The 24,699-nt window shown below is 40.4% G+C and overlaps 1 protein-coding gene across 6 annotated transcripts in view; it reads right to left on the bottom strand.

Moving 5' to 3' along the window:
- Positions 1 to 671: 671 nt before the first annotated feature.
- The window catches only part of LOC121507429 (C-myc promoter-binding protein-like), a 114,666-nt gene continuing 90,638 nt past the window's right edge, over positions 672 to 24,699 (bottom strand). For 4 of the 6 annotated variants that reach the window (XM_041783763.1, XM_041783779.1, XM_041783755.1 and 1 more), the window contains 14 exons: positions 24,145 to 24,273; positions 20,564 to 20,683; positions 20,152 to 20,301; positions 18,163 to 19,367; positions 14,149 to 14,377; positions 13,709 to 13,812; positions 12,882 to 13,057; positions 12,378 to 12,536; positions 11,245 to 11,425; positions 10,733 to 10,987; positions 9,199 to 9,316; positions 5,891 to 6,053; positions 5,591 to 5,655; positions 672 to 4,718 (listed from right to left, as the gene is read on the bottom strand). In XM_041783763.1, the coding sequence (XP_041639697.1) occupies positions 4,582 to 4,718; positions 5,591 to 5,655; positions 5,891 to 6,053; positions 9,199 to 9,316; positions 10,733 to 10,987; positions 11,245 to 11,425; positions 12,378 to 12,536; positions 12,882 to 13,057; positions 13,709 to 13,812; positions 14,149 to 14,377; positions 18,163 to 19,367; positions 20,152 to 20,301; positions 20,564 to 20,683; positions 24,145 to 24,273 (3,191 nt within the window). In that variant the 3' untranslated portion in view covers positions 672 to 4,581. The remainder of the gene's footprint in view (positions 4,719 to 5,590; positions 5,656 to 5,890; positions 6,054 to 9,198; positions 9,317 to 10,732; positions 10,988 to 11,244; positions 11,426 to 12,377; positions 12,537 to 12,881; positions 13,058 to 13,708; positions 13,813 to 14,148; positions 14,378 to 18,162; positions 19,368 to 20,151; positions 20,302 to 20,563; positions 20,684 to 24,144; positions 24,274 to 24,699) is intronic. The other 2 variants (XM_041783796.1, XM_041783787.1) reach the window with 1 other exon arrangement.

Below are 24,699 nucleotides of genomic sequence, written 5' to 3' on the forward strand. Positions count from 1 at the left end.
GAGACGCAAGGGAAAGACCTGAGTGAGGTAAACATCGATATACAGAGCATTCAGAACTTTAGCTCAGGTGCCTCCAATTTTCCTTGATTGTTGCAGAGATGTTTCTACACCTTGAATTGCACTTTTTCTGTTATTTCTTATAATTTAATGCCTAAATGTTCATCTGTGGGCTTTATGTTTATAAAATGTTGAAACAATTGATAAAAAATTAATGTAAAAAATAAAATACCAGCCTGGCTATTGACATAAAAAGACAAAATACCAGTAAAAAAGAACATATAGACTACAGCAATATCACTGGAGTCTTGAATGTAGGCTGACAAGAGTTTAACAAAATCAGAGAGATCACTAGGACACACCATAGTCCCATAAACGGAAACATATGGATAGGACAGTTGGTTTTCTAAAAAGCACTGTGCATGTAGCAGAAAAGCACAAGAATATATAAAAAGGCTCAGTGACTGTTACTGTAGCCTTCCTCAAAAAGGCTTGTTACATGGTAGACAAGAATTCAATCAGAGAGCCAACAAAGGGTCGGTTCTGTAGGCCAAACTTTAATGTGAAACTATGTCTAGATAGATACTTTATTAATTGGTTATTAATCAAGTCTAGCTGTCTAAAAAGAGGAATACTGCATGTGTACTTTAGAAAAAGGAAGACAAAGCCAGCAGTGAGAGAGTGAGTGATTTTATTTACAGTTTTACAGTCCTGCAGATCTGTTCACGGCACAAACCTCCAGCACATCTAAAAAGGGTCTTTACACATAAACTGTTATAAAATGTGATTTCTACAAAGGGCAGTTCAAATGTACATGGCCCCAGAGTCTGAAAAAATCATTCATTTATACAACTATTAAACAAGAAAATCCACAGATTGATCACAGCCGGTTTCAGCTGCTCATATCGAGTCAATTCATCCTTCACTGGAAACTCTGTTTACTTTTCAGAATAAAACCTGTTGTTTTATACTTTGTTGTCTCTCTGCTGTGAATCAAACAAATGGTTGACGTTCATGAGACCCAGACTCAGACTCAAGGGCCCTCCTTCAACCACGGTTTGATAAAATACACTTAAAGACAGTCATTATGTCAGACATTTACAAGGTCTTTTCCCACCAAAATAAGAGTCTTTTTTAAAATCTATGATATCACATGATTTTTTTTCCCCTCCAGAATCTTGTACCGTTTTAGGGCATGTTTCAGATGTTCAGAGCTGCAAAAATATTCATATCTTTACCACTGACATACAGACAGTCAGCTGCTTGCTAACTTGTAAGCAAAGTCAACCAGAACTAGGTCTGGTAGATAAGTGAAAGGGGGCATAATGCTAAATACCACAGCAGAGTCGAACATAATTCAGTTCAACAGATTTTCCTCTGTTGCTTGTATACTAGGATGAGGACAGTCGTCCAGCTACCTTATACGTGCCAGCTTTTCAAGTTGGCACGTATAAGGTACGTATTTCAGTAAATACTGCTCCTACAGGCTTGACTCACTTGGGGAAGGAAGGCTAAACAGCACTGCAGAAAGCTAGAGCTTCTCCACATGATTTAGCAAGTTTATGAAGGAAAATGACCAAAAAGCAATGCTGGCTAAAATGCACAGTATATCAAAATTTTTGGAGCATTTTATTTTTCACCCAGGAAGCCTCTGTGTTTGGCACTATTTTGCAATGCAAGCCCCAGTCTCTATTCAGCTGTCTGGGTCTGCAAGCTCAGTCAGAAGGCACAACAAGTAAATTAAAACTAGTTATTTCAGCTCAGTTTTCCACTTCAACATCTGGCATGCTTTTTTTACATAAAGTATCGGGCTAACTGTAGCTTTTGTAATTGTCATTTTTTCCATTTTCTAGACAAGTCTAATTAAGCTCATCTAATTCATTAGAAGAATAAAGCCACAGCCATAAACTTAACTGGATAGCAAATTTGAATCCAGCTCTTCTGTTCGGGGAGGTTTTCTCCAATTTATCTCCAGGAAGTTAAAGAAGGTTGTAAAACACAGGTGTTCAGTAAGGCGGGGAACTCTGGATGGAGAGTGATGCAGGCTGCAGACACATGTGAGCCACTATCCTGGATCAGAAATGTCCTAAAGAAATGTTGTTAAGGCCTAACAACAGTAACTCCGTGTTCACAGAAATGAGCTCACAGTTTTCACACCTACTCCACCAGGTAACTTGGATTTCTCCTGCTAGCCAGTCTACACCACCCAGAGTACTGTGTCTCACTTGAGTCAAAATTGCTCATTTTGGTGTTGTTTTAGCGTAGTTACTTGTTGTTTACTCAGATGAAGCTAGCCAACCCAAACAGCTGAGGTGGAAGAGCATGTAGCTGGTAGCCCCAGCTTTCACTGCAAAATAGTACCAAACACAGAGGTTTTCCAGGTGAAAAATAAGACCCTTGAAAATGCTGGATATAGCTTACAATTGTGCAAATGTTGTTTCATTTGGCCCATTTCTTTTTTTAACTTTAAACTTCCTAAATACAGCAGAGGAACTATACCGGTCTGTAGCACTGTATAGCCTAGCTTCCATGTCAGTACCAGTGAGTCTTCTTGAAAAGGCAATGCCTTTAGAACTGAAATCTCTGGAAGCTGATGCCACTGCATCGTCAAATACCTCATATGACCCAACTTCAAAAATACAGAAATATCCCTTTAACAATGCCATCTGACAGCTGTCGACTACAGGTGCTGATACAGCCTCAGCCAAGTGATGCATCAGTAAAACTCACACTGCTGCACCAATGAGCGGATCTCACTTCTGGAGTGACTAAGAGTTTTGTCTTTTTGTAATGAAAGCAGTGGATATAATTAGAAGTTCAAACAGACGGCAGAATGAGCCACCTGAGCCTGAAACCACCAGCCAGTATCTGTCTGGCTCGAGCCAGCAGCAGATGATACCACCCAGCTAAGCCATGAATATCTAACTGTTTGTAGTGGACACTGGTAGAGCTGAGCAGAGAGTCACATATCTCGGTGTGCTGTCTGCATAACTGGCTCTAGATGAGAGTCTGTCTGTTGTAATTGCTAGACAAGCCACATCTACAGTGATGTGAATAATTAAGTTTCTCTGTGTGTCTGAAAACACCATATCCTGACCCTAATATGATCAACACCGGGATAAGGATCACAACCGTTATTTTGAAGTCTGCTGAAATGACTGGTGCCTCTTAAGCAGCTGTATTAGATCATTACTACGTCATGTAAGCACTTATCAGGTCTATTTTTGGTTCAAAAGTGTTCTGGTTGAGATAAAGCTGTGATTGAATTTCATTCATGGTGTAAAACGATACAACAGGATGTTTAATGTGGTGATATTTGTAAAATAAAATTAACTGAAAATCTCAGTGACTTCAGGTAAAAACAAAGAAATGACAATCATAAAATCTTATTATTCACAAAATCCTATCAGCCTCCTGAACAAAAAAAGTAACTCATGAGCACTATAGATGCGTTTTTACCCTTCAGTTAAGGTGAACATATGCTTATGTTAGGATCAGACAACAAATTAAAGCCCGACCTGTTAGATGAGGGCATGAGAAACAAAAATATAACAGTTTATCTTGTTGGCTTAAAAATGGACGACAAAAAAACAACACAGTTAAAATATAAGTGTTTGTTTTAAGGAATTTTCCTCAGCAAGAAATTACAAGATGTTAAAATCTCATTTCCTATTTTTTATCACAGGATGGTCTAGTGATTACCACCAGGGAATCTTGAGTACATCTGACCATGACCATGAAATTCCAGTTTCTTTACTGGTGTTAGACTCCCTACCACACTCATGCAGGTACATGTCCTGGGCCTAGGTAAAGAAGGAAGAAGCCAGCCTTAGCGTGGTGTGGTTGCTCACAAATAGGGTGTGATGTGTAATTAGAAAGACTGTTCCTTTTGACAGCCATTTTTGATAACCATTTTCATATTTCCCACATTTTTTCCCTAGTCGCTGAAATATGCCGCTCTACTGGCAGAAGATTCCACTGAGCATGTTGGTCAAAAACTCATGGATAGTTTAGAAATATCAGGGTTACCGAGACATAATAAAACCAGATAACAAAACAATATCCTCATTTATCAGAACACGCCCCCCATCACACAGGATTAAAAATGACCACAGGACACAAAGACCACACCTGACAAACAGAAGACACAACAATAAATAAAGCTTGCTATGTATAAATATTTCAAGTTAAAATATTGCTAATATTAGTCTTCATATGCTGTATGACAATATAAATGTGGCATTAAAAAAATCCTCTACTGTAGTGTATTTACAGGGTATTTATATCATCTTCACAGGATTGAAGCCGTATGAAACAGCGCTGGATGAAGTCGTGTTTATGAGCGTTTGGGCATGTTTCCATTGACTGTCAGTTCATACGAAGTCTCTAAAATCCTCCCTTTGTCTAGTTTCAGGCTACATAATTGCTGATCGCTGTACCGTTTTAATCATTAAAAGTTTCTTGTTCGTTCCCGTAGTGCACATTCACAGTCCTCCCTCCCAAAGGTTTCCTGAGCTCATCTTAAAGCGATGATGTGTGTGGCAAAGGTTTAAATCCTACTGTGTGTGAGTGAAGGTGAGATTTTTACAGGTAAGGCTCTCCAAACGTCCGGCGGCACTCCATCACCCCCGTGCTTGGAGGACGGTCACAGTTATGGGTCAGCTTCACCAGGCTGGGCACAAGGCGATCGTAAGCCAGCTTGTACTCACGATCGAAGGCGTCTGAAGGGAAAAAGAGCAAGACGAAACAATTAAAACAATGTAAGAGCATGTTGGTGTAATCGTAGACACATAAAGGATGCTGTTTTCACTGTTTTTCCATCTTTAAAACAATCTTTTTTATCATAATACCAACAAATCCAGTGGTAGAAACTGATTCTGCAGCTCCTCTCAGCTCTACGTAGAAATTTAGAGCCTTTGTTTTTGTCTTACAGTTCCTGTTATTATGCCATTTCTAGACAAAACCGTCAACTTTTTTAAAATGCTGGAAACAATGACAAAGCTCATTGTTTTGGTTCTTAAACCTGAAACCATTTCAGGGTTTGGGCCAGGCCCCTTATCTCCAGTGAAGGGTAATTTTAATGCCTCAGCATACAAAGAAATTGTAGACAATGCTGTGCTTCAGACTGTGGGGCAACAGTTTGGGGAAGGCCTTTATCTATCCTAACAAGACTGTGCCCCAGTGCACAACCCAAGGACTATAAAGACATGGTTCAATGAGTTCAGTGTGGAACCTGACAGGCCTGCACAGAGCTCTGACCTCAATCCCATGAAGCATTTTTGGGATGACCTGGAACAGAGATAATGAGCCAAGTCTTCTTGTCCAACGTCGGTGCCTGACCTCATAAATACTCTACAGAATGAATGGGCTCAAATTCCCATGGAACCACTCCAAAATCTTAAAGCAAAGCCTTCCGAGAAGAGTAGAGGCTGTTGGAGCTGCAAATGGGGGGCCAACTCATATTAAATTACATGTATGTGAAAATAATGTCATCACAGTCTCTGTTGGTGTACTGGTCAAATACTTTTGTCCATATAATGTATGTACAAAAATACTAAACATATAATGCCCAAAGCAGAAAATTAGGACTCACCAATATCAATGTTGTCTTTTCCCAGAGCCACCAGAGAGAGGAAGAGGATGTCCCGGTACAAACTCCTGAGGAGGATAGAGGAGGAGCTCAAACAGCAGTTTACACCTACAGCACTTTCTGCTTATTTCAGGAACACAACTGATAGTCTAAATTCCTTATATTCCAGTGAATTAGATGCAATTTTAATACATATTTTTCATCTAATAAGTTAGTTGTATCCTATATATCGATGAGACTTATATTCCAGATTTTACTGTACACAGATATTCATGGTATGTGGTGCTAGTATCTGGTGCAGACCTCTGCCTCTTGACTCCGAGCGTCTGCCCCAGCAGCTGCAGCAGCTGAGACATCGGACGACTGACATCGTTCCTCTGGATGCTTCTCACCACACCCTGTAGTAACTCCTCACTAAACGGCCTCTCCTCCTCTGGGACCGGCCGGGACAGAGGGTAACCCACATCTACACAAATACACAGAAAACACATTATAGTTCAGTAGTGGGTTTATTATAAGAATCATTAGATACATAAATGACTGAAAATGAGAATGCTTCTACTGTAAAATGTTTGAACTGAGATGAAAAGTACTTAGAGCTGGGTATCTGGATTACAAACCCCAATTCAAAGAAAGTTTAGCATCGTGCACTCTATGTCCAAACTGCATCTGTTTAGTATTTAATTCTCTGCCTGTAAATTTCAGTTTTCCCCCTGAGCAATATGACCACATGCGCTTTTACTCAAAATGTGGAGAAACAGAAGTATGGTGTGTTAGGTTATGACAGCTTTGAGTTTAACATTTAAAACACAGATATGAGAAGTGTTAACACTTGTAAAACTAGGTTACGAGCTCAGCTGACTGGGAAAAGTAAAAGAAAATCAAGAAAATCACTTAGGACAATGCCAGGTCTTTGCCCTTGTTCCTCTGTCATTTTATCCATGCCAATGCAAGTGACAGAGAGGGAAAGAGAGAACAAGGTGAAAACGTTATGTCATATGTTATTTGTAAGATGCAGCCTGACCATGAGCATGTGTAAGTTTGATTAACAACGTAAACCTTAAAAAAACAAAAAACAAAAAACAAAATCTGTAATGGGTTGGGTTGGTCAATATAGGAAAAACTTAAGATACATAGTTGTGTTTCCAACCAGTTATAATCTCCAGAGACGCTGCATGTAAATATGAGGACATTACATTGTAGTTTTCCTAAGATAGAGTATTAACTTCTATCATATTTTTTTTTGTTTGTTTTACTTTTAAAAAAAAAATACAGAATGTTGATGGAAATTTAAACAATTTCTTTGAAATGTTGAGAGAAATTGCTATGTATTTAGTTGCGATGCTAGGTATTTAAGAATTTTCATGGAAATTTTAGAGAATTTTTAAAAATATTTTAGGGTATATGCTTGTAAATTTGAGTACTTGAGTACTGCTACTATTTTTGTTGGATATTTTGGAGAGTTTTATTGGAAGTTTTTAGGAAAAAGCTTTAATTTTTTGCCATTTCAATTGGCATTGGAGAAATTGGTTTTGATGTCTAGGAATTTGGGGGAATTTATTAGTAGATTTCTGGGAATCTGAGGGGGTGTGTCCTTTGTAATTTTTAAGAATTTTCATGGAACTTTCAGGGAATTTGTTTGAAACTTTCTAGGAATTTTCCAGATTTTCATGGAATTTGGGAAATGCATTTGTTAATTTTTGTGAATTTGAATGGAAATTTAAGGGGGCACTTGCTTGACATTTTTAGAAATTTCTCAAGCAATTTGATGAAAATCTTTGGAATATTTAAGGCTTAATAATAACGTCTAACTGAAAAATTTTAGAGAATATTTGGGGTTACTTTTTCTAAATATATTTAAGAATTTTCACAGAAGTTTCTTTGAAATTTTGGGGAATTTGTGTGGATTTTGGAAAGGAAATTTTCTAAGAAATACAAAACTTTTAGTAGAAATTTTGTTCATACTTGGCCTGAACAAGGCCTTGTGGTCCATCACCAAAGTAGGAGAAAGTGACTCCACCATCCCTCTCTCTATAACTGACACTCTTTCTTACTGACTGAAGATCCCAACAACTGACCAAATGTCCAACACTCAACCCAAAACTATGCTCCAAAACCGATCCAGTGCTGTATTTTCTGCAGAAAAAGAAACTTAAGGGGATTGTGGAGATCAGTTCTAATACAAACTAATTCCTGTCTAAAGACAAGGCTGAGGTTTTACATCCATCAGGGTCTATTTATTCCAAACAAGTGATATTCTATTAATTTTTTGAGACGCACCTGTATAAGGCCATGTCGTAACAATAAAGGCACTTTTATCATTTGAAGAGTGCCTTGGATTATTATTTTAACAAACCAATGTAGTTCAGCATTTATAGTGTTCAGTGCCTTGCGCGCTATAAATGCTCCCTTTTCAAAGGTCAGTTTAAAGGGTATGAAAAAGGCTTTATTTAATAACTAATGAAACTGTTTATGAGCTTATGTGACCCAGTTGTAGTAGCTTAAAAGATGATGGAAAAGTAAGGTTTTTCTTCAGTACCCAGCCCCTGAAGTACTACGTAAAGGTCCAACCATGAAAACCAGGTGGAGTAAAACATTCACCACATATGCAAACCATCTTTCAAATACAGTGATTGGCTGTATTTGAGACATTCATGTACCATGTCAACAGAAATTCACACTCATTTCCTGACAGACAAGTCTCATACTTTACAAATATGTTCATTCCAAATATGAATTCATGAGAGAAGGAGGTCAACTGTACACTGAAATGCAACAAGCAGAAAGGACAGGACAGAAGTAGCAGATCTAAAGACAGCATAGCACACAAACAACTAAAAATCTCATCTACAGAAGAGAGAGAAACACTCACTCTCTAACAACAGAGAACAATTAAGGCCTGCAAGACAGAGAGCAGACAGAGGCTGTTAGCACATCATTAGCCAGCTGCTTACACGCTTCCTTAGACATTAAAAAACTCATTAATACAGGCTGAGCAGAACATTGGCTTTAAACCAAAAGAGCTGGTAAACCTGAAGCTAAAACAAGTTAGAAATATGAGAACCCTGCACTGTTCTGGTGTTAAAATCTGCTGTAATTTTTGTCTATTTAGTGGAAATAGTAATATGCTATTTAGGTCAATGTTTGATTACAAAGCCACCCTTAGCCTCTGAATTTCATGCCACTTTTGACACTGTTTTTATTAATTTCTAGTACTTCAGTTCAGATCTTTGCACTTACAAAATGCATGAAAATACAGGAATATAAACATATGACTCATTATTTTAACCATCATTATTAGAAATATATATATCCTTTATTTTTTTAGTGGTAAATAAATTAAAAGCACCCATTTAATCACCCTCTTTTTGTTTCATTTACACATTCCCCACATTTTTATCTTCCAGAATAAGTTTTTTCATCCCATTCTGGTTTTAGTTTCTTCTTGAGCTGCATCGAGGATCATTAAAGTTTAATTCTGCAGTTTCTCAGGGAAAAAAACATCCCTTAAAGTCTGTTTCAGCAGCAGTCAGAACTCTTCTGAGTGTAAATTTTCTGACTGTCTGCTGAATTTAAAACAGAACTGACACAAATAGAGCGGTATGACTCACTGTAAGTGTTCCACAGGATGTAGAGAGGCTGGATGGCGTCCTGGTGCAGCTTCAGGTTGTCCCACAAGATCTGGATCAACACGTGTTTGCTGTCCTCAGACATCCAGTGACGAGGGATCTGAACAAAACACCAGAGGTTAAGACTTACACAATGAGATAGTTAAGGCTTACCGACTGCTGTTATGATACAGGATATTTCTGTTGCATTTATGCTTCACAGGTATGCACAGAGGTGGAATGGAGTGGTGAAGTTGTTCCACCCCTGATCAGCCACTAGAGATAACAAAAAAGGCAAAATGGGAGAGTACATGGGCAGTATGTAACAGCCAATCTAATGTTATGAAAGGAGTATGATGTCTGATGATACATAATTTATGGGACCAACAAGTGGGGTAAAAAGAGGAGAAGCTGACCCCGTTGTTAGAAGAAAAAGCAAATTTGGCAAAATGGGGAGATATCAAGGCCTGTAAGCTCCTCATGCCTTAAGCAGAGAGACAGAAGATTATATTACAGATGGTAAAAATTGGTCTATTTTTGATGTGACAGACACAAATCACCAGTAAGCTGAATATTTTAAGAGTCCGCTTTAAGTTTCTTGCAAACTCAAAGCAGACTTTTATGTGTTTTGTACTGGGAAGTCCTCAGTCAAACCACTCTGCCATGAAGCCCAGATCAGTGGAGGGCTGAAGTGATGATTGCCCTTCTGGAACTTTGTCCCATGTCCACACAGAATCTTTGGAGCTCAGTCAGAGTGACCATCAGATTCTTGGTCACCTCTCTCACTAAGGCCCTTCTCTTGATTGCTCAGTTTAGCTGGACAGTCAGCTCTTGGAAGAGCTCTGGATGTGCCAAACTTGTTCTGTTTGAGAATTATGGAGGCCACTGTGGTCTTGGGAGCCTTCAGTGTAGCAGAAATATTTTTTGTGGCCTTCCTCAGGTCTGTGCCTTACAATCCTGTCTCTGAGCTCTGCAGGCAGTTCCTTTGACTGGATGGCTTGGTTTTTGCTCTGATATGCATTATCAGCACTGAGGCCTTCTATAGAGATGTGTGCCCCTTTCCAAATCAAGTCCAATCATTTTAAAGTACCACAGGCGGACCCAATCAAAGTGTAGAAATATCTCAGTAAAGATCAACAATAATAGGAGGGAACCTCAGCTAAATTTCTGGTGTTTTTGTAGAGTACCCATGTAAATGTGATATTTCAAGGTTTTTTAATCATAAATAAATGTACAAAAAATTCAAAATTTCAGTTTTACTTTGTCATGATGGGGTAGTGAGTGTAGATTCATTTTTTCAACCGTAGCATCAGTCAGTGTCTATGTACTTGCTCCACTACCAGCTTCCTTATATCTTTAGGACCAGCTGCTCCACGCTGGTTTGCCTGACCCAAACCCCAAACCTCCCCTCAGAGGAAAAGGAGAAAAACAAGAAGGCAATCTGGCCTGAAGTTGGACTTAAAACTGTCTTATGTGTGATTCAAATGTTCATCAGGATTGTAATAGTCATTGTTAGCGTGTTTATTGTGTGTCTGACCTGGGAGTCTCTGTTGCAGTGATCAGAGGTCAGGATCAGACCCGGCAGGTTGCTTGGCAGGTCCAGTCGTCTGAAGTACCACACCAAGTTCCAGTAGATGATTGGGTGATGGTCCACCATGTCGGCCTCCGTGATCACTGGGTCACCCTCGTTCTCCAGCAGACTCTCCAGCTCCTTCCACAGAACCAGAGGGCTCAGGTAGGGAACCGTGACAGGCTCTGGGTTGTGGAGGCGCCACTCCATGCTCAGAGGGTCCTGAGAATCAAGTATAAGCTTAAACATTACCCTTAGTATAAAGTGTAATTGAGCTGTCCCTATTTCTGAATCTTTGCTATGTTTAGTGAGACTGTATATTCCTTTCCTGTTCAATAAATATCAAATTGTGTTACCTGTGGAATTCAACAGGATTTACTTTGTGTTTTTAGAAGTTTTTCATCATGACAGGAGTAAAACTGGGGAGGGGGACAGCTATGTGAAAATTATTCAACATCTAGGATTTTATTGAAACATACTGGGGTTTCACTGAGACGGCTGGGCAGGCTGCCTGACGTTGGCACACAGCGTCTGGGTCGAGTTGTTTCCTCCATAGGACCAAAGGCGCTGACGCTACGAGCCATGGGCCCTCCAGAGGACAGCGCCCCCTGCCGGCGGTCTGTGGGAATATTGATGCCTTGAGCTCCGGTTAATCGAATCCTGAGGAAAAACAGTAGAGACAATCAGCTCCAGCCATGGACACAAAACTCAGTTTAAAGATAGAATATCAAGAACAAAAGATGATTCCAGGAGCAGATGGCCTCGCTGTTAGGTCCCTGTGCAAAGAGGCTACAGTCCACCAAGTGGGCGGTTCCTGTCCCCACTCTCCCCCCAGTTTCTGCTCTATTCATTGTTCTTTTGAAAGAAAGGCTACAAGCACAAAAATAAACTTAACAACAAAATGCTTCATGTGTCAATCCTGCAAAACAGTGAATAAAGGTGTGATATACTCAGATGTTAGAGAAGCAGAATCCTGTTCTTATTACATCATATTCAGGTACATTGTTTATAGTCACATAATCCCAGTGACACATAACAGTCAGATAAGGGGCAGGAAGTCAACAACAGTGGTTAGGTATCTAAAGGAATGTCAGAGTGTTAGAGCTCTTAACAGACCTGCACTCTGCTGTCATCAGAAAATTTCTACATACATTGACGATAATCCCTACTTTAAAACAAGTGATTTTTCCCAATGATTTACCTGGCGTGGAGGCGACTGACATCACTAATTACTTCCTGCTACATATCCATCAAGACGAAAGAGACAAGAGTCTACAGGTGTCCAGCCAAGAGGCTAGATGCACCTTTTTAACAGTTTTTCTATTTTATCAAAAGCATTTTTTTAAATGGAAACAGTGATGTGCTATTAACCAAATACACATTGTGGGGTAAGATGTGATGATGTGTAGTTCATGAATGAGCTTGTTCTACAAAATGTTCTTTAAAGTGTACCACAGGAGCTGGCCCTATTTGAAAATAAGTTTCCTTTCTTCCTTTTTTATGTTACTTAATCCATGTTTAAAAATCAAATCTAAAACAACATTTAAAACTTTATCCAGTTTAGATTGGAATGAAAATAAATGAAGAACGTGTGTTACGATGACAGGCGTACCTTCCAGAGCCAGAGCACTCCTGGACAGGGGAGGGAGGGGACACAGCTGTCGTAGGACAGGGGGTCGATAAGGTGGATGTCCCAGTGTCAAGACCTGTGGATGCTGAGTATGAGGATGTCATTGCCTCATCCACTGATGGGCTGCCCTTCAGGAAAAGCCTGAGAGGAGGAAAGAGGAATGCTTTCTTGGAAGGTTGTTGCTTCTTTCAAATGTTACAGAAACAGATTTAAAAAGTAATTCATGTAAGTAACTCCACATTATGTTGAGCAAAAGTGAAACAATGGAGGGCAGAAAGGAGATTGGCTTTTATTAGTCTTTTAATCTGTATGCTACAGTTTTTTTATTGATTTGAAATCCCAACTAATCATGTCATACATAACCCTAACAAACATCACTATATAATCCATAACCAAATGAAATTTAAATTAAATCTCTCACAGAAAAGATAGTTCATAATGCACACATTCAGATTTCACAGTTTCTGTTAGGGTGTCATCGCCTACCTGCCGGGCCCTCTCATGTCCCTGATCTCCACATTAAGGAAGGGCAGGAACGGGTTTCCACAGAAGGGACAGGTGGTGTTCAGGTTGGAGTCGTCGGCAGTCCAGCCGGCCATAATCTCCTCGTCGTACACCAGACAGTCACACGTCTTACAGCGGGAGCAGCTGGAGATCAGCAGCTAGAAACACAAGTACATCTTTTTGTTTTAACTGTGATCATAACCTTCAAGCATGTTCTAGACTAAACTAAGCCACTTGCAAGAAGGAGGATAAGAGATAGTATTGGACTAACTTGAAGCCTGTATTAATCTTCAGGTTTAAGCTCCTGCTTGATACTGTTTTTGAGAGCTCATGGAGTACTTGGATTATCTAAATGAAAACCAACATGCAAAGCAGAGGCCATTGCGTCTGATAAAACAACTTGTCAGGATCACTTTTGGATGAACAAGGAAAATACGGTTGAGATATTATCTGAGCTTGGTCAAAGATGTTCCACTTTCTCTCCCTGGTGAAAGCCTACACCCATTTCTTTCAAAGTCCTGATCACTAGAGGTTTTTGGCATCACTGACATGTAGGCTTAAATTCAGACTACCAGTAGCTGTTTTACAAGCATTTTAATACTCACTAAGGTGTTTTGGCTCTGCCATCCCCCAGCAGTCTGGTTATCTTTTTTTTTTTTTGGTTGCTGGGTTTTTATTAACACCATGGGAACAGGAGCATGGGACTTTGTGAAATTACACTTCAAAAAATGTATAACTTGTGCTAATAAGCATGAGCAAAACCATCTACACTACATACTTACTAATTACTGGCTTACTAATTACTGTACCTCCATGGCGTAGTTGTTAAAGATGCTGGTGTTGCTGGTGTAGCGCGAAGAACCAAGCTCTGACTTGTCTGGCAAAGGGAAACCAGGAGGTGAGAGGGTACATCCTGCAGGAGGATAAAAATAATCAGACTATGCAGCAGAACAGAATGTCACAAAGAGTCAACACCTCACAAATACTACAGAATTCTTAGCATGTTTCTCAGACATCCAGCATATGTGATAGTTTGGCTAGTTTTCATAGGGACTCCTGATTTGTTGGTGTAAACTGAAAAAAAGTAATATTCAGTGCTTCACATTTCAAGTGTTTGTGTTTGATGGTGTGTCATAAAACATGGGAGAATTTCTAAATCACTAATTAATGTAAAATAAATTATCTACAATGACAATATTCATCTAGTGAAACTGTAAATTACAACAATTATCTGAAGTTTTTTTCTTACCAGGAAGCAGTGATGTGGGTCTCCCCCGGTTTGAGCCTGCTGTGGGGCTGTCCAGTCTGCTGCGGAAGGGGCTTCGTCTAGGGCTCTTACGAGGTCCAACCGGGCCGTTTCTCTGAGGAGAAACCACAGAGCTCCCTGACTCACCACAGTCCTCCTCGTCCAGCATGGAGGAGCAGTCTGGGTCAGCAGCACCGAAGGAGGAGACACTCAAGCGATCACTAAGACCCTCCTGCAGGGTGAGAAAAATGTCATCATTGACTGTACAGTCTCAAAACTACAATATACACTCACAAGCAACTTTATTAGGAATGCTTGTTCAATTACTTGTTAACACAAGTAGCTAATCAGCCAATCACACGGCAGCAACTCAATGCAGTTCGGCATGTAGACGGGGTTAAGACAGCTAACTGAAGTTCAAACTGAGCATCAGAATGAGAAAGGAAGGGGATGTAAGTGATTTTGAAAGTTGCATGGTTTTTTTGTGCCAGACGGGCTGGTCTGAATTTTCAGAAACTGCTGATCTACTGGGATTTTTACGCACAATCATCTCCAGGGTTTACAAAGGATGGTCTGAAAAAGGGAAAGTATATCGTGAGCGACAGCTGTGTGGACAAAAATCCCTTGTTGATGTCAGAGGAGAATGGGCAGACTGCTTTGAGATGATAGAAAGGTAACAGTGACTCAAATAACCACTCGTTACAACCAAGGTATGCAGGACACCATCTCTAAACGCAGCAGTATACTGAACCGGGTGCCACTCCTGTCAACTAAGAACAACTGAGGCTACAGTTCACATGGGCTCACCTAAATGGGACAACAGAAAAACGTTGCCTGGTCTTATGAGTCTCAATTTCAGCTGTGAAATTCAGATGGTAGTTCAAGGCATGGAAGCATTGATCCATCCTGCCTTGAATGACCATCTCCATCCCTTTATGACCACAGTGTATGCATCTTCTGATGGCTGCTTCCATCAGGATGATGCACATGTCATAAAGCTCAAATCATCTCAAAATAGTTAAACATGACAGAGAGTTCACTGTTCTCCAGTGGCCTCCACAGTCCCCAGATCTCAATCCAATAGATCAAATCTACAGCAACTGTGTGATGCTATCATGTCAATATGGACCAAAATCTCTGAGAAATGTTTCCAACACTTAGTCACTCAGAATTAAGGCAGTTCTGAAGGAAAAGGGGGGTCCAACCTGGTACTACTAAGGTGTACCAATAAAGTGGCCGGTGAGTGTATATCAGCAAAATTAGATGTGGTGCAGCACCAACTAACACTAACACTTCAATGGAAAAAAGAAATTTTGCTTTATATTCTATTTCAGATGCAGTAAACATAAACTATTACAAAATAATAATAATAAAAAAAATTACAAAAAAGTTAGGTAGGTAAAGAACTTGGCTTATGTAACATAAATAAATAAGCAAACTCTGAAACATTGCTGCTATTTTGAGTAAAGTAACTACTAGACACCAGTCATGTTGCCAGAACTCCACACTGCGCTTACAGATTGTCTCAGCTTACTGCAAAAAGTGTGCTGTTATATTTATGTTATGGAATGAAATTAAACTGGTCAGCTGTGGTCAGGCAGGGCACTGACATGGTCCATTTTTTCTTTTTACATTTAATCGTCTACATGAAAAATTCATAATCATTCATTCATTATTTTTTTCAAACATGGCTGACAAGAGAAAAGAAAAATGTGCTGAGGTTTGGTTTAGCAACAGGCTCTTTAACCCACGATCCCTTTGAGGAACAATGTCAGGCACTTAAAGCGCCACTAGATGGCAGAACCATTCAACCTTTAAGTCCACTGTTGTCGAGAGCTTTGCATTAAATACCAAAGAAAACAGATTTGCTACAGTTCGGAGATGTAATCACTTCATGCAGCTTTAAGCTCAGTAATTACAAATTACATCTTCACTAACACTAAAAGAAGATTATGATGTGTCTGATCCTTTTTCCATAAAATCTAAGATACAGATAAGACTGTGGAATCCTTTAATTATGTTTCGGATAACAGGCTCAATAGAAAAGATTTTCTTTGGAGTCAAAGGCAGAAAAATAAAATATTTCAACAGAAATAATTTACAATGTAGTGTTAACTTGTTTAGAGAAAGTACGGCTGCACATATGCATTGGTTTAACATCAGTATCAGCTGATTCCAGCCCTTCTGACAGACATCAGCCATCTGCAAATAAAGTGCCAATGAACAGATGCTGGCATTTTGCACACCTAAAAGCAGATTCACAGAAAAGATTTACAGGTGCATCTCAAAAGATTACAATATCATGTATCACTTTTTCCTGTGATACACTTCAAAAACCTCCATGTATCATAGATTAATTTCATACAAAGTGAAATATAAGGCTTTTTTGTTGTAATCATGTTGATTATGGCTTGCAGCTCATGAAAATAAAAATTCTACTATCTCAAAATATTAGAATACTGTGGAAATTTATGTAGAAATGTGGAATACTGTGGAAGACTGCTGACCTGACAACTGTCCAAAAGACAAACACCCTTCACAAGGAAGGTAAGCCACAGATGAAAGGGTAAATTCAAGATCTTAAGGGAACTTCACAAGTAGCTGACTGAGGCTGGAGTAAGTAAATCAAAAGCCACCACACACAGACGGGTCCAGGAAATGGGTTACAAGTGTCATGGTTGTGGTGTCGAGCCAATCCTGACCAACAGACATCATTAGTGTCTCACCTGGGCTAAGGAGAAAAAGAACTGGACTGTTGCTTAGTGGTCCCAAGACCTGTTTCAGACGAAAGTCAATTTTGAATTTCATTTGGAAATCAAGGTCCCAGAGTTTGGAGGAAGATCAGAGAGGCTCAGAATCCAAGGTGCTTAAAGTCCAGGTTTTCAGTTTCCACAAAGAGTGATGGTTTGAGGTGTCATCTGCTGCTGTTGCTCCACTGTGCTTTATGAAGTCCAGAGTCAACACTGTCAGCCATCTACCAGGAGATTTTAGAGACCTTCATGCTTTCTATCTGAGAAGCTTTATGGAGATTCTGATTCATTTTTCTAGCAGGACCTTGGCACCTGCGCACAGTGAAGTCAAAAATACCAGAAACTGGTTTGTTGACCATGGTGTTACTGTGTTTGATTGGCCTGCCTACTGGTCTGACCTGAACCCTGTAAAGAATATCTCGGGAAATGCCAAGAGGAAGATGAGAGACACCAGACTCAACAATACAGACGAGATGAAGGCTGCTATCAGAGCAACCTGGGCTTCATAACATCCTGGCAGTGCCATAGACTGACTGGCTCTATGCCTAATCACATAGATGTAGTACAGTAATTTGTGCAAAATGAGCTCCAAGCAATTACTGAGTGTATATATGTGCATACATTTCCATTTGTGATATTCTAATATTTTGAGATAGCAGATTTTTTATTTTCGTGAGCTGTAAACCATAATCATCAACACTAACACAAAAAAAGTCAAGAAATATTTTTCTTTGTATGAAATATATCTAATATATATTGAAGTCCAACTTCTTTAATTAAATCACAGGAAAAAATAAACGTCTTCATGATGGTCAATTTTTTTTTTTTTAGACACAACCATTTCGGCAAACTCTGATTTATTGTCCTTTCTATGTTGACCATTGATCAATAAAATGTACGCATAAAATCCTGAAATATTTTGGAGCACAAATGACAACAGGATGGAGTGGTTGCTGCTTTTCAGTGTTTAGAAGTCTGTCACTTTATACTAAAGCCTTGAAGAAATATCCAACTGTACTGATAAGCATCTCCTATTAGTTTCTGGTGCTTTTGTGTTAGTCATGGTAGTAGAAAGCAGGTATCCAGCAGTTTAATTGCTTTATTAGCTTTCAACTTTAACAGCCTTTCATGTTACACGACATAAAGAAAAATCTTTTAAATGTATTTATCTATTTGGCCGGGAACCTAGTTATGACTTTGATTATTTAATGAAAGCTTGGGTTTGAGATGTAACTCGTGAATTTGAGCATTTTGACAGTTTCTTTACCTTAGTGGGCGTGGTGTACGTAGCGAGACGAGAATACCAGCGGCTTGCCTTCTCTGCCACGCCCTTTCCAGCAGACACCACACTGGTCTTAAACACGTCGAGTGTTGGCGTGAGAAGTGTGTCAAGAGCGAATGAGGAGGAGGAGGGTGAAGGGGAGGCCAGGCTCATCCTGTCCGCCCTCTCCCTATATGGGCTAGGTCGAGGGCTGGGGCTTGGAGTGGTGCTGGAGCTGCGGCGGGGAGGCGACGACCACAGACGTCCACGTGAGATGGCCTCTGAGGGGGATGGCGGATGGAAAGTGCGGGAGCGCGGTACTCCCACAGTCCTGAGGGGGGAACTGTGGGGCAGGCTGGCTCTTCGGGGGGCAGAGAGGGAGGTGGAATGGAGAAGGGTGGGGCTAGAAGGGTCCTGTAGGTCCAAACTGGGAGTTCGGCTGCTCAGCGGGCTGCCCATGTGGTTCATGTAGAGCTCGATCTCCCTGGCGAGGTGCCGACGGGCGCTCGGCGTGCTGACTTCATCACTTTCTGGGTCCTGATCCTCATTCTGCTGCTCAGACTGGGACTCTGCCACCAGAAGTGACAAAGGATCGTAGCCTGTTTTGATGTCTGTGCGTTTAACAACACCTCTGGACACCTCAGTGCTTATGCCTCCATAACTGGCGCTGCGTCCAACAGGCTTTTTATGAGACTTTTTAGAGCCGATGCCTCCTTTTGCAGCCGGTTTGTCTAAGTCCAGATCTTCAAAATCAAAAATGGCATCTGTATTACTTCTGTCCTCATCACTGGAGTCTGGGCCCTCTGTCTCCTCTTCCTCCTCCATGTGGTCATGACACCTGGTCACACCAATCTTAGCAGCAGCAGCAACCTCCGACCCACCTAAAACTAGCGATCGAGGCCTCATTTTCTTACTGAAGTTTGCCCCAGAGAGAATTTTAACATCAGCCCCCAGGTGTCCAGCTATCTTTTCTGGGTCAGTTTCCCCCTGGCTCATACCCAGACCGAGGACAGTTGTGCCACTGCCGCTGCTGCCCACAGTATCACCACTCAGCCGGCGAGCTCTCACACCCTGCCAATCAAGAGCTGAACCGCCACCAGAGCTGCCAACCACCTCCTCCAGTGCACTCTTATGTCTCCTGAGCAAACTGTTGGACTGGACTTCACCGATCTCATCCAGAGAGGATGTGAAGAGGAGACCTGCGACATGGCCTGAGAGAATAAGGTGATATTATTTACTAGACTCAGACAAAGTAAAGTCACCAAACATGTTAAGGCTTAATGGACTCCTGTGTTGCCCTACAACAGCTGATTTAATATTAGCAAACAAAGAGAATCTGAAGCTGTTTTCACATGTGTACTCCTGACAATTTCTACAAAATTCCTGGCTGATTCCTGCCTTTAAAATCTTTCTCTGAAGGCTTATTATTAAGCTTTATATTTCTCTGTGTAACTATAGAAAGAAGACATTTTTTCAGAGTTTCTGTAGTCAGCCATGATTAATTGCATCCTTTGCATTTTAAAATTCTACTGTTTCTAATGAAAAGAATGTTGCTTGATGAGTAAAAATCGATTCATTCCTTATGAACATAAAACTGCTGTGACTAAATATTTATTTCAAAACAGATGGGTGTTTCCAAAAAAAAAAAAGCGTTCTTTAAAAATTAAAATGAATGGTGCAAACCTGTTAGCACACATTAACTACTGCCAAGAAATATTTATGTAAGAAACAACATGCACAAATTCTCTTGCACAGGCTGCTGCTGCTGATTAAAAGGTTGATGTTAGTGTAGAGGTTGAGGTAATATAATATCTTTAAAGCAAGTTTTCTTTGGGTTCTTCTCCTTTGCAAAAGCAGCTCAGAACCATGCGTGGTGAGATTATTAAAACCAAGAGTATGTATCTTTTATGTGCAGGCACATTTGGGAGATCATTAAAAATAAAACATAACCAGCATCCTCCTCTTTTTACATAATTTTTGATTCTACCTCCTTACCTGCGCTGGCGGAGCTCTTGGGTTTACCCGATGAATCGTCAAATGCACAACTGCTGCGAACGATTCCTCTGGGCTTGAAGGAGGACTGGACTTCTACGTCCAGCTGAGGGAGGCAGTCTTTGCTTCCCTTGCTGCTCTCCGTCTCTGACACTACAAACACAAAATTAAAATTTAAAATTTACTACAAGCACAGCTTGAAAAGGGAGGCTGTTCTTTAAAAAAATCCACTGAAGGACAACACACAGTTGAGACTCTTTGATGTAGGGAAACCAAAATGAATGAATTATCTTTAGAGGAGATGAAAGATCAAGGCAGAGGAAGGGGAAATCCTCAGAGACTGTGAGGCTGCCAAGTTATAATTTTTAAGAAGAAGCAGTACAAAGAAATAACAGGTGATATCAGATCTACTGACAGGAGCTGCAGTCGCTCTCCTTCTTGTCTTCTTTGTCAGGGGCCGAGTCAGGGGCACTGGGGTCTCCTCTCCGAACCTCCTCTTTGGACAGCGAGTTATAACCCAAATCTGACTGATCACCTAAAAAAAGAAAGACACGAATGAACTGAAATTAGAGGAATGTAAAAGGCAGGAAAGTCTGATTAACAGCAAAATCACAGAAATATGCAACCAAGGCACAAAAGCTCTCTGTAAAGGCATATCTGAGTAGAGGGAGGAATAAAGGTGTACCCATGATACAATGGGATCTGTTACGATAGGATGTATAACATTAGGATGCATTACAATAGAACACATTAAGATAGGATGCATTCCAATAGGGTAAATTACAACAGGAAACATAATGTTTAGTAAGTAAATGTGATATGTTATATAAAGATATGTAACCTTAAAATTTGTTACATTTGTTACATTTGATGCTGCCGTAGGATATGTTACAATAGGAAAATATTCAAGTATGATAGAAGTTACTTTTTGGAAATACATGAATAGATATGTTTAAAAAAAGCTAAACTTCATTTGGATACCGTAAAAGTGCATAAGTAGCATTAGAATAGGTTACGATAAGGTATGTCAGGTTAAATCATGTTAAGTCAGGATATGTTACAATGGGGTTTGTTATGATAATAAATGTTGCTGTAGGACATAATAATAATAATAATAATAATAGACATGTAACGAAAGCATTTATTTCATCAAGATACGTTACGACATGATACATTATGATGCCACACCTTACGAAGCAACATGTTAACAAATAACACATTACGATGTGAAACACTCTGATAAATTACCACGTGGCACGTTTTAATGTTTTACAGTGCAGTAATCCATATGGCCGTTTACATCACATTAAGATAAGATATCGCTTTATTAGTTCCACAAGGGAAATTCCAAAATAAATCATGATGTGATATATTACCATGAGATATGTTACGATGTAATGGTTAACCCGGTTATATGTTACCCTGTTATACATTACTCTGTGATACGCTACGCTGCGATACGTTACGCTGCGATACGTTACGCTGCGATACGTTACGCTGCGATACGTTACGCTGCGATATAATACAATTGAATTCGTTGTGATGTGGTACATTACAATCAGATATCTTATGATGAGATACATTATGACGGCATACGTTACGATGAAATATGTCAATATGAGATATGTTACGATGTCATATGTTATGATGAGATATGTTACAATGAGACACGTTACGGTGAGCTACATTAAGATGAGATACCTTACAATGTCATACCTTATGATGAGATACATTATAATGCAATACGTTACGATAGCGATACCTTTCGATGAGCAATGTTACAATGAGACACGTTACAGTGGGATACACTGAGATGAAATACCTTACGATGTCATACGTTATGATCAGATACACTAAGATGAGATACACTATGATAAAATACCTTATTCTGTGATTCATTACGCCTTACATATGTAAGGTTTAGAAATGTTAACAATCAAGTATTTTATGACAGGATTAGTTACGATAGGGTATGTTGTCATAGGCTGCGCAAGGTTGGATGCATTTATGTTATTTTTGTTATACAAGGATACATTATTATGTAATGAAATGTTACATTAGGATGGGTTACGATAGGATATGTTGTTATAAGATATGTTTCTACAGGATATGTTAAGCTAGGATACGTCATGATATGATAGATAACCATACGATACATTAACTTAGGGTACAGCGTAAAAGAAAAGCCTGCTTTTTATGACAGTGCAGTTATAGAGACCTTTAAACTCCTCAACAACGTTCCTTTAAGTTCCAACCCGTTCTTTACGCAATCATGCTGTAAAGAACCACGGTTGGAGTGACAGCAGTGAAACACAGACTAAAACTGGCAGAAAACTATGTTCAGAGCATCACATATATATATGTATTTTTTGAATATTAATGTTTGGTAGTAGTGATCGAATAAATGCATCACAAGACAACATGACAAAATATTGCCTAAACATATTCTGTTCCACCCCTAAATATGGGAACAAATCTTTCAAGGCCCAGTGATTGACTGGCAACCAGTCCAGGGTGTACCCGCCTCTGGCCCAATGACAACTGGGATAGGCTCCAGCCCAGGCTCCAGCCCACGCCCCCCCCCCACCCCCACCCCCACCCGACCCCGATCCGGAATGGAATAAGGGGTATAGAAAATGGATGGATGGATGGAAATCTTTCAAGATTCTTCCTAAAGTCCAAAGTTTTGTCTCTAAAAAATAGTTCAGTTCCTAAGTTTAGAGGGCTGAATCCTTTACAGTCTTTACTGTGTCTATCGAACACAGCTTAACCCCATAGCTATGCCCTCTGGTATGAGGTGTAAATCAAAAGTATACAAGGGAAGAAATAAAGCGGTTTTTCTTCTCTTTCATCTTGGAGCAGCTAAGCTGTACTGAATAACAGAAATCCTCCTCAGGGCATACAGAGATCTACACTTACAGTGAAGGGGCTAACCTCAGTTTCACAGCTGCTAATGAATTTAACTCTTTATGACTCAACGTTTAGGGGGGAAAAGCTGCTGTCACTTCAGGCTGACTCCTCCATCTGTCTGCAAAACTTCCCTGTGTCTGCAGGCCACCAGCTGTCTGATGATTTGTTCCCCTCTTTCATCTTTGCCATGAACCTCTCCGGCTGTCACCTCTAAATAAAACATAGGGGTGCACGGCTCAGCTGCACTGCAGGACTAAGCGACTGACAAAAGTCATGCTAGGACCGTAACAATCAATGAAGAACGCATCGAGGTCCTTCCCTCCTGCTGTGCTGTGAGTCGTGGTTCTCTCTCGGTCTCCTGCTGAGGCGTCGGCTTCATGATTAAAATGATTCTCGTAATCAAAAAGAATATGCCTCTGGGTAATTACTTGGCGTAATTGACAAAGACAAATCACTCTGTGGCAAAGCAAGTACAAAAAGAGCGCAAAATAAATGAGGAACAAAAGAGGAGCAGAAATAAATTTTTCTGGATGGAGAGATGTCACACTGAGGAGGAAAAACTGGAAAAGGAGCAGAAACAGCAATGATTAAAGGCCTGACAACGTCATCACAGAGCATGAAAGATGAGACAGAGGAGTGCAACCAGTGCTGGACAGACAGGCAGAAAGACAGACGGAGAGACAGAGAGGTTTACCTGGATGGAGGGTGGCTTCTCTGAGCTCAGAGCCCCCCCAGTGTGAGAAGGCCACCGGGGCCCTGGCACCCACGCTGCCGCCCCCACGGCTGGCTGCATGCAAGGGCAACACAGGCAGGGCCAGAGTGAAGGGCAGGGTTAGGGACAGAGCAGAGCAGAAACCACAGCCGCAAAACCAGGAGGAGACAACATGGATGGGCGAAAGGAAGATGGGACAACAGGCGGCAAAGGGACAGAGGATTAAAGAGGACGCAAACGAGGAAAACGGAGGTTGGTGATTGAGACAAAATGAGAAAGGAGGAAAAAAGAAAAGTGTCATCGAGAGAAGAAGATGTAGGACAAGATGGCTGCCTATGAAAGATGGAGTGAAGACGCAGCCATGGTCAGTGTACCTGTGCTAGATCTATCATCAGTAGGGTAAACTTTGGCGGAGTCAGCAGCGAAGGGGCCCTGCTCGGCCAGGTTAGTGTCGGCAGAGCTATCCAGGCTGCCGTGACTCACAGCGTCCAGGTCACTGCCATCTGCCCAAAGATAACAAGATGTTAACAGAGGCTGGTGCCATTCCTCTTCCAAGAGTGGTCAACTTTTCTTCTTTTAGTTGATTCTTCTCCAAGCCTAGTCTAGTTTGGTTCTCACTGAGGTGTGTATGTTCAAGGGAAAATCAATTTCCAACTTCATTATCTAGGTGTTAGTCCGATTCGGACATATTCAGTTTAGCATGGTTCAGATGGAACACCATACATTTTACTGACCTCCACAGAGAGTCAAAGATTTAGTATAAAAACTGGTGTTTTTTAGTCAATCAAGTATCCCTGATCAGAAATGCATGTCTGATGTTTGTGACAGAACATATAGCTTGAAAATGTATTCACTTTTCAGTAAGTTATAAGTATTTTAATCATGGATGGATCTCCTTTCTTCCCAGTCAAAGTCTGGCTTGGAGACTG

This window comes from Cheilinus undulatus, linkage group 1, assembly GCF_018320785.1.
Source record: "Cheilinus undulatus linkage group 1, ASM1832078v1, whole genome shotgun sequence".
NCBI classification, from domain to species: domain Eukaryota; kingdom Metazoa; phylum Chordata; class Actinopteri; order Labriformes; family Labridae; genus Cheilinus; species Cheilinus undulatus.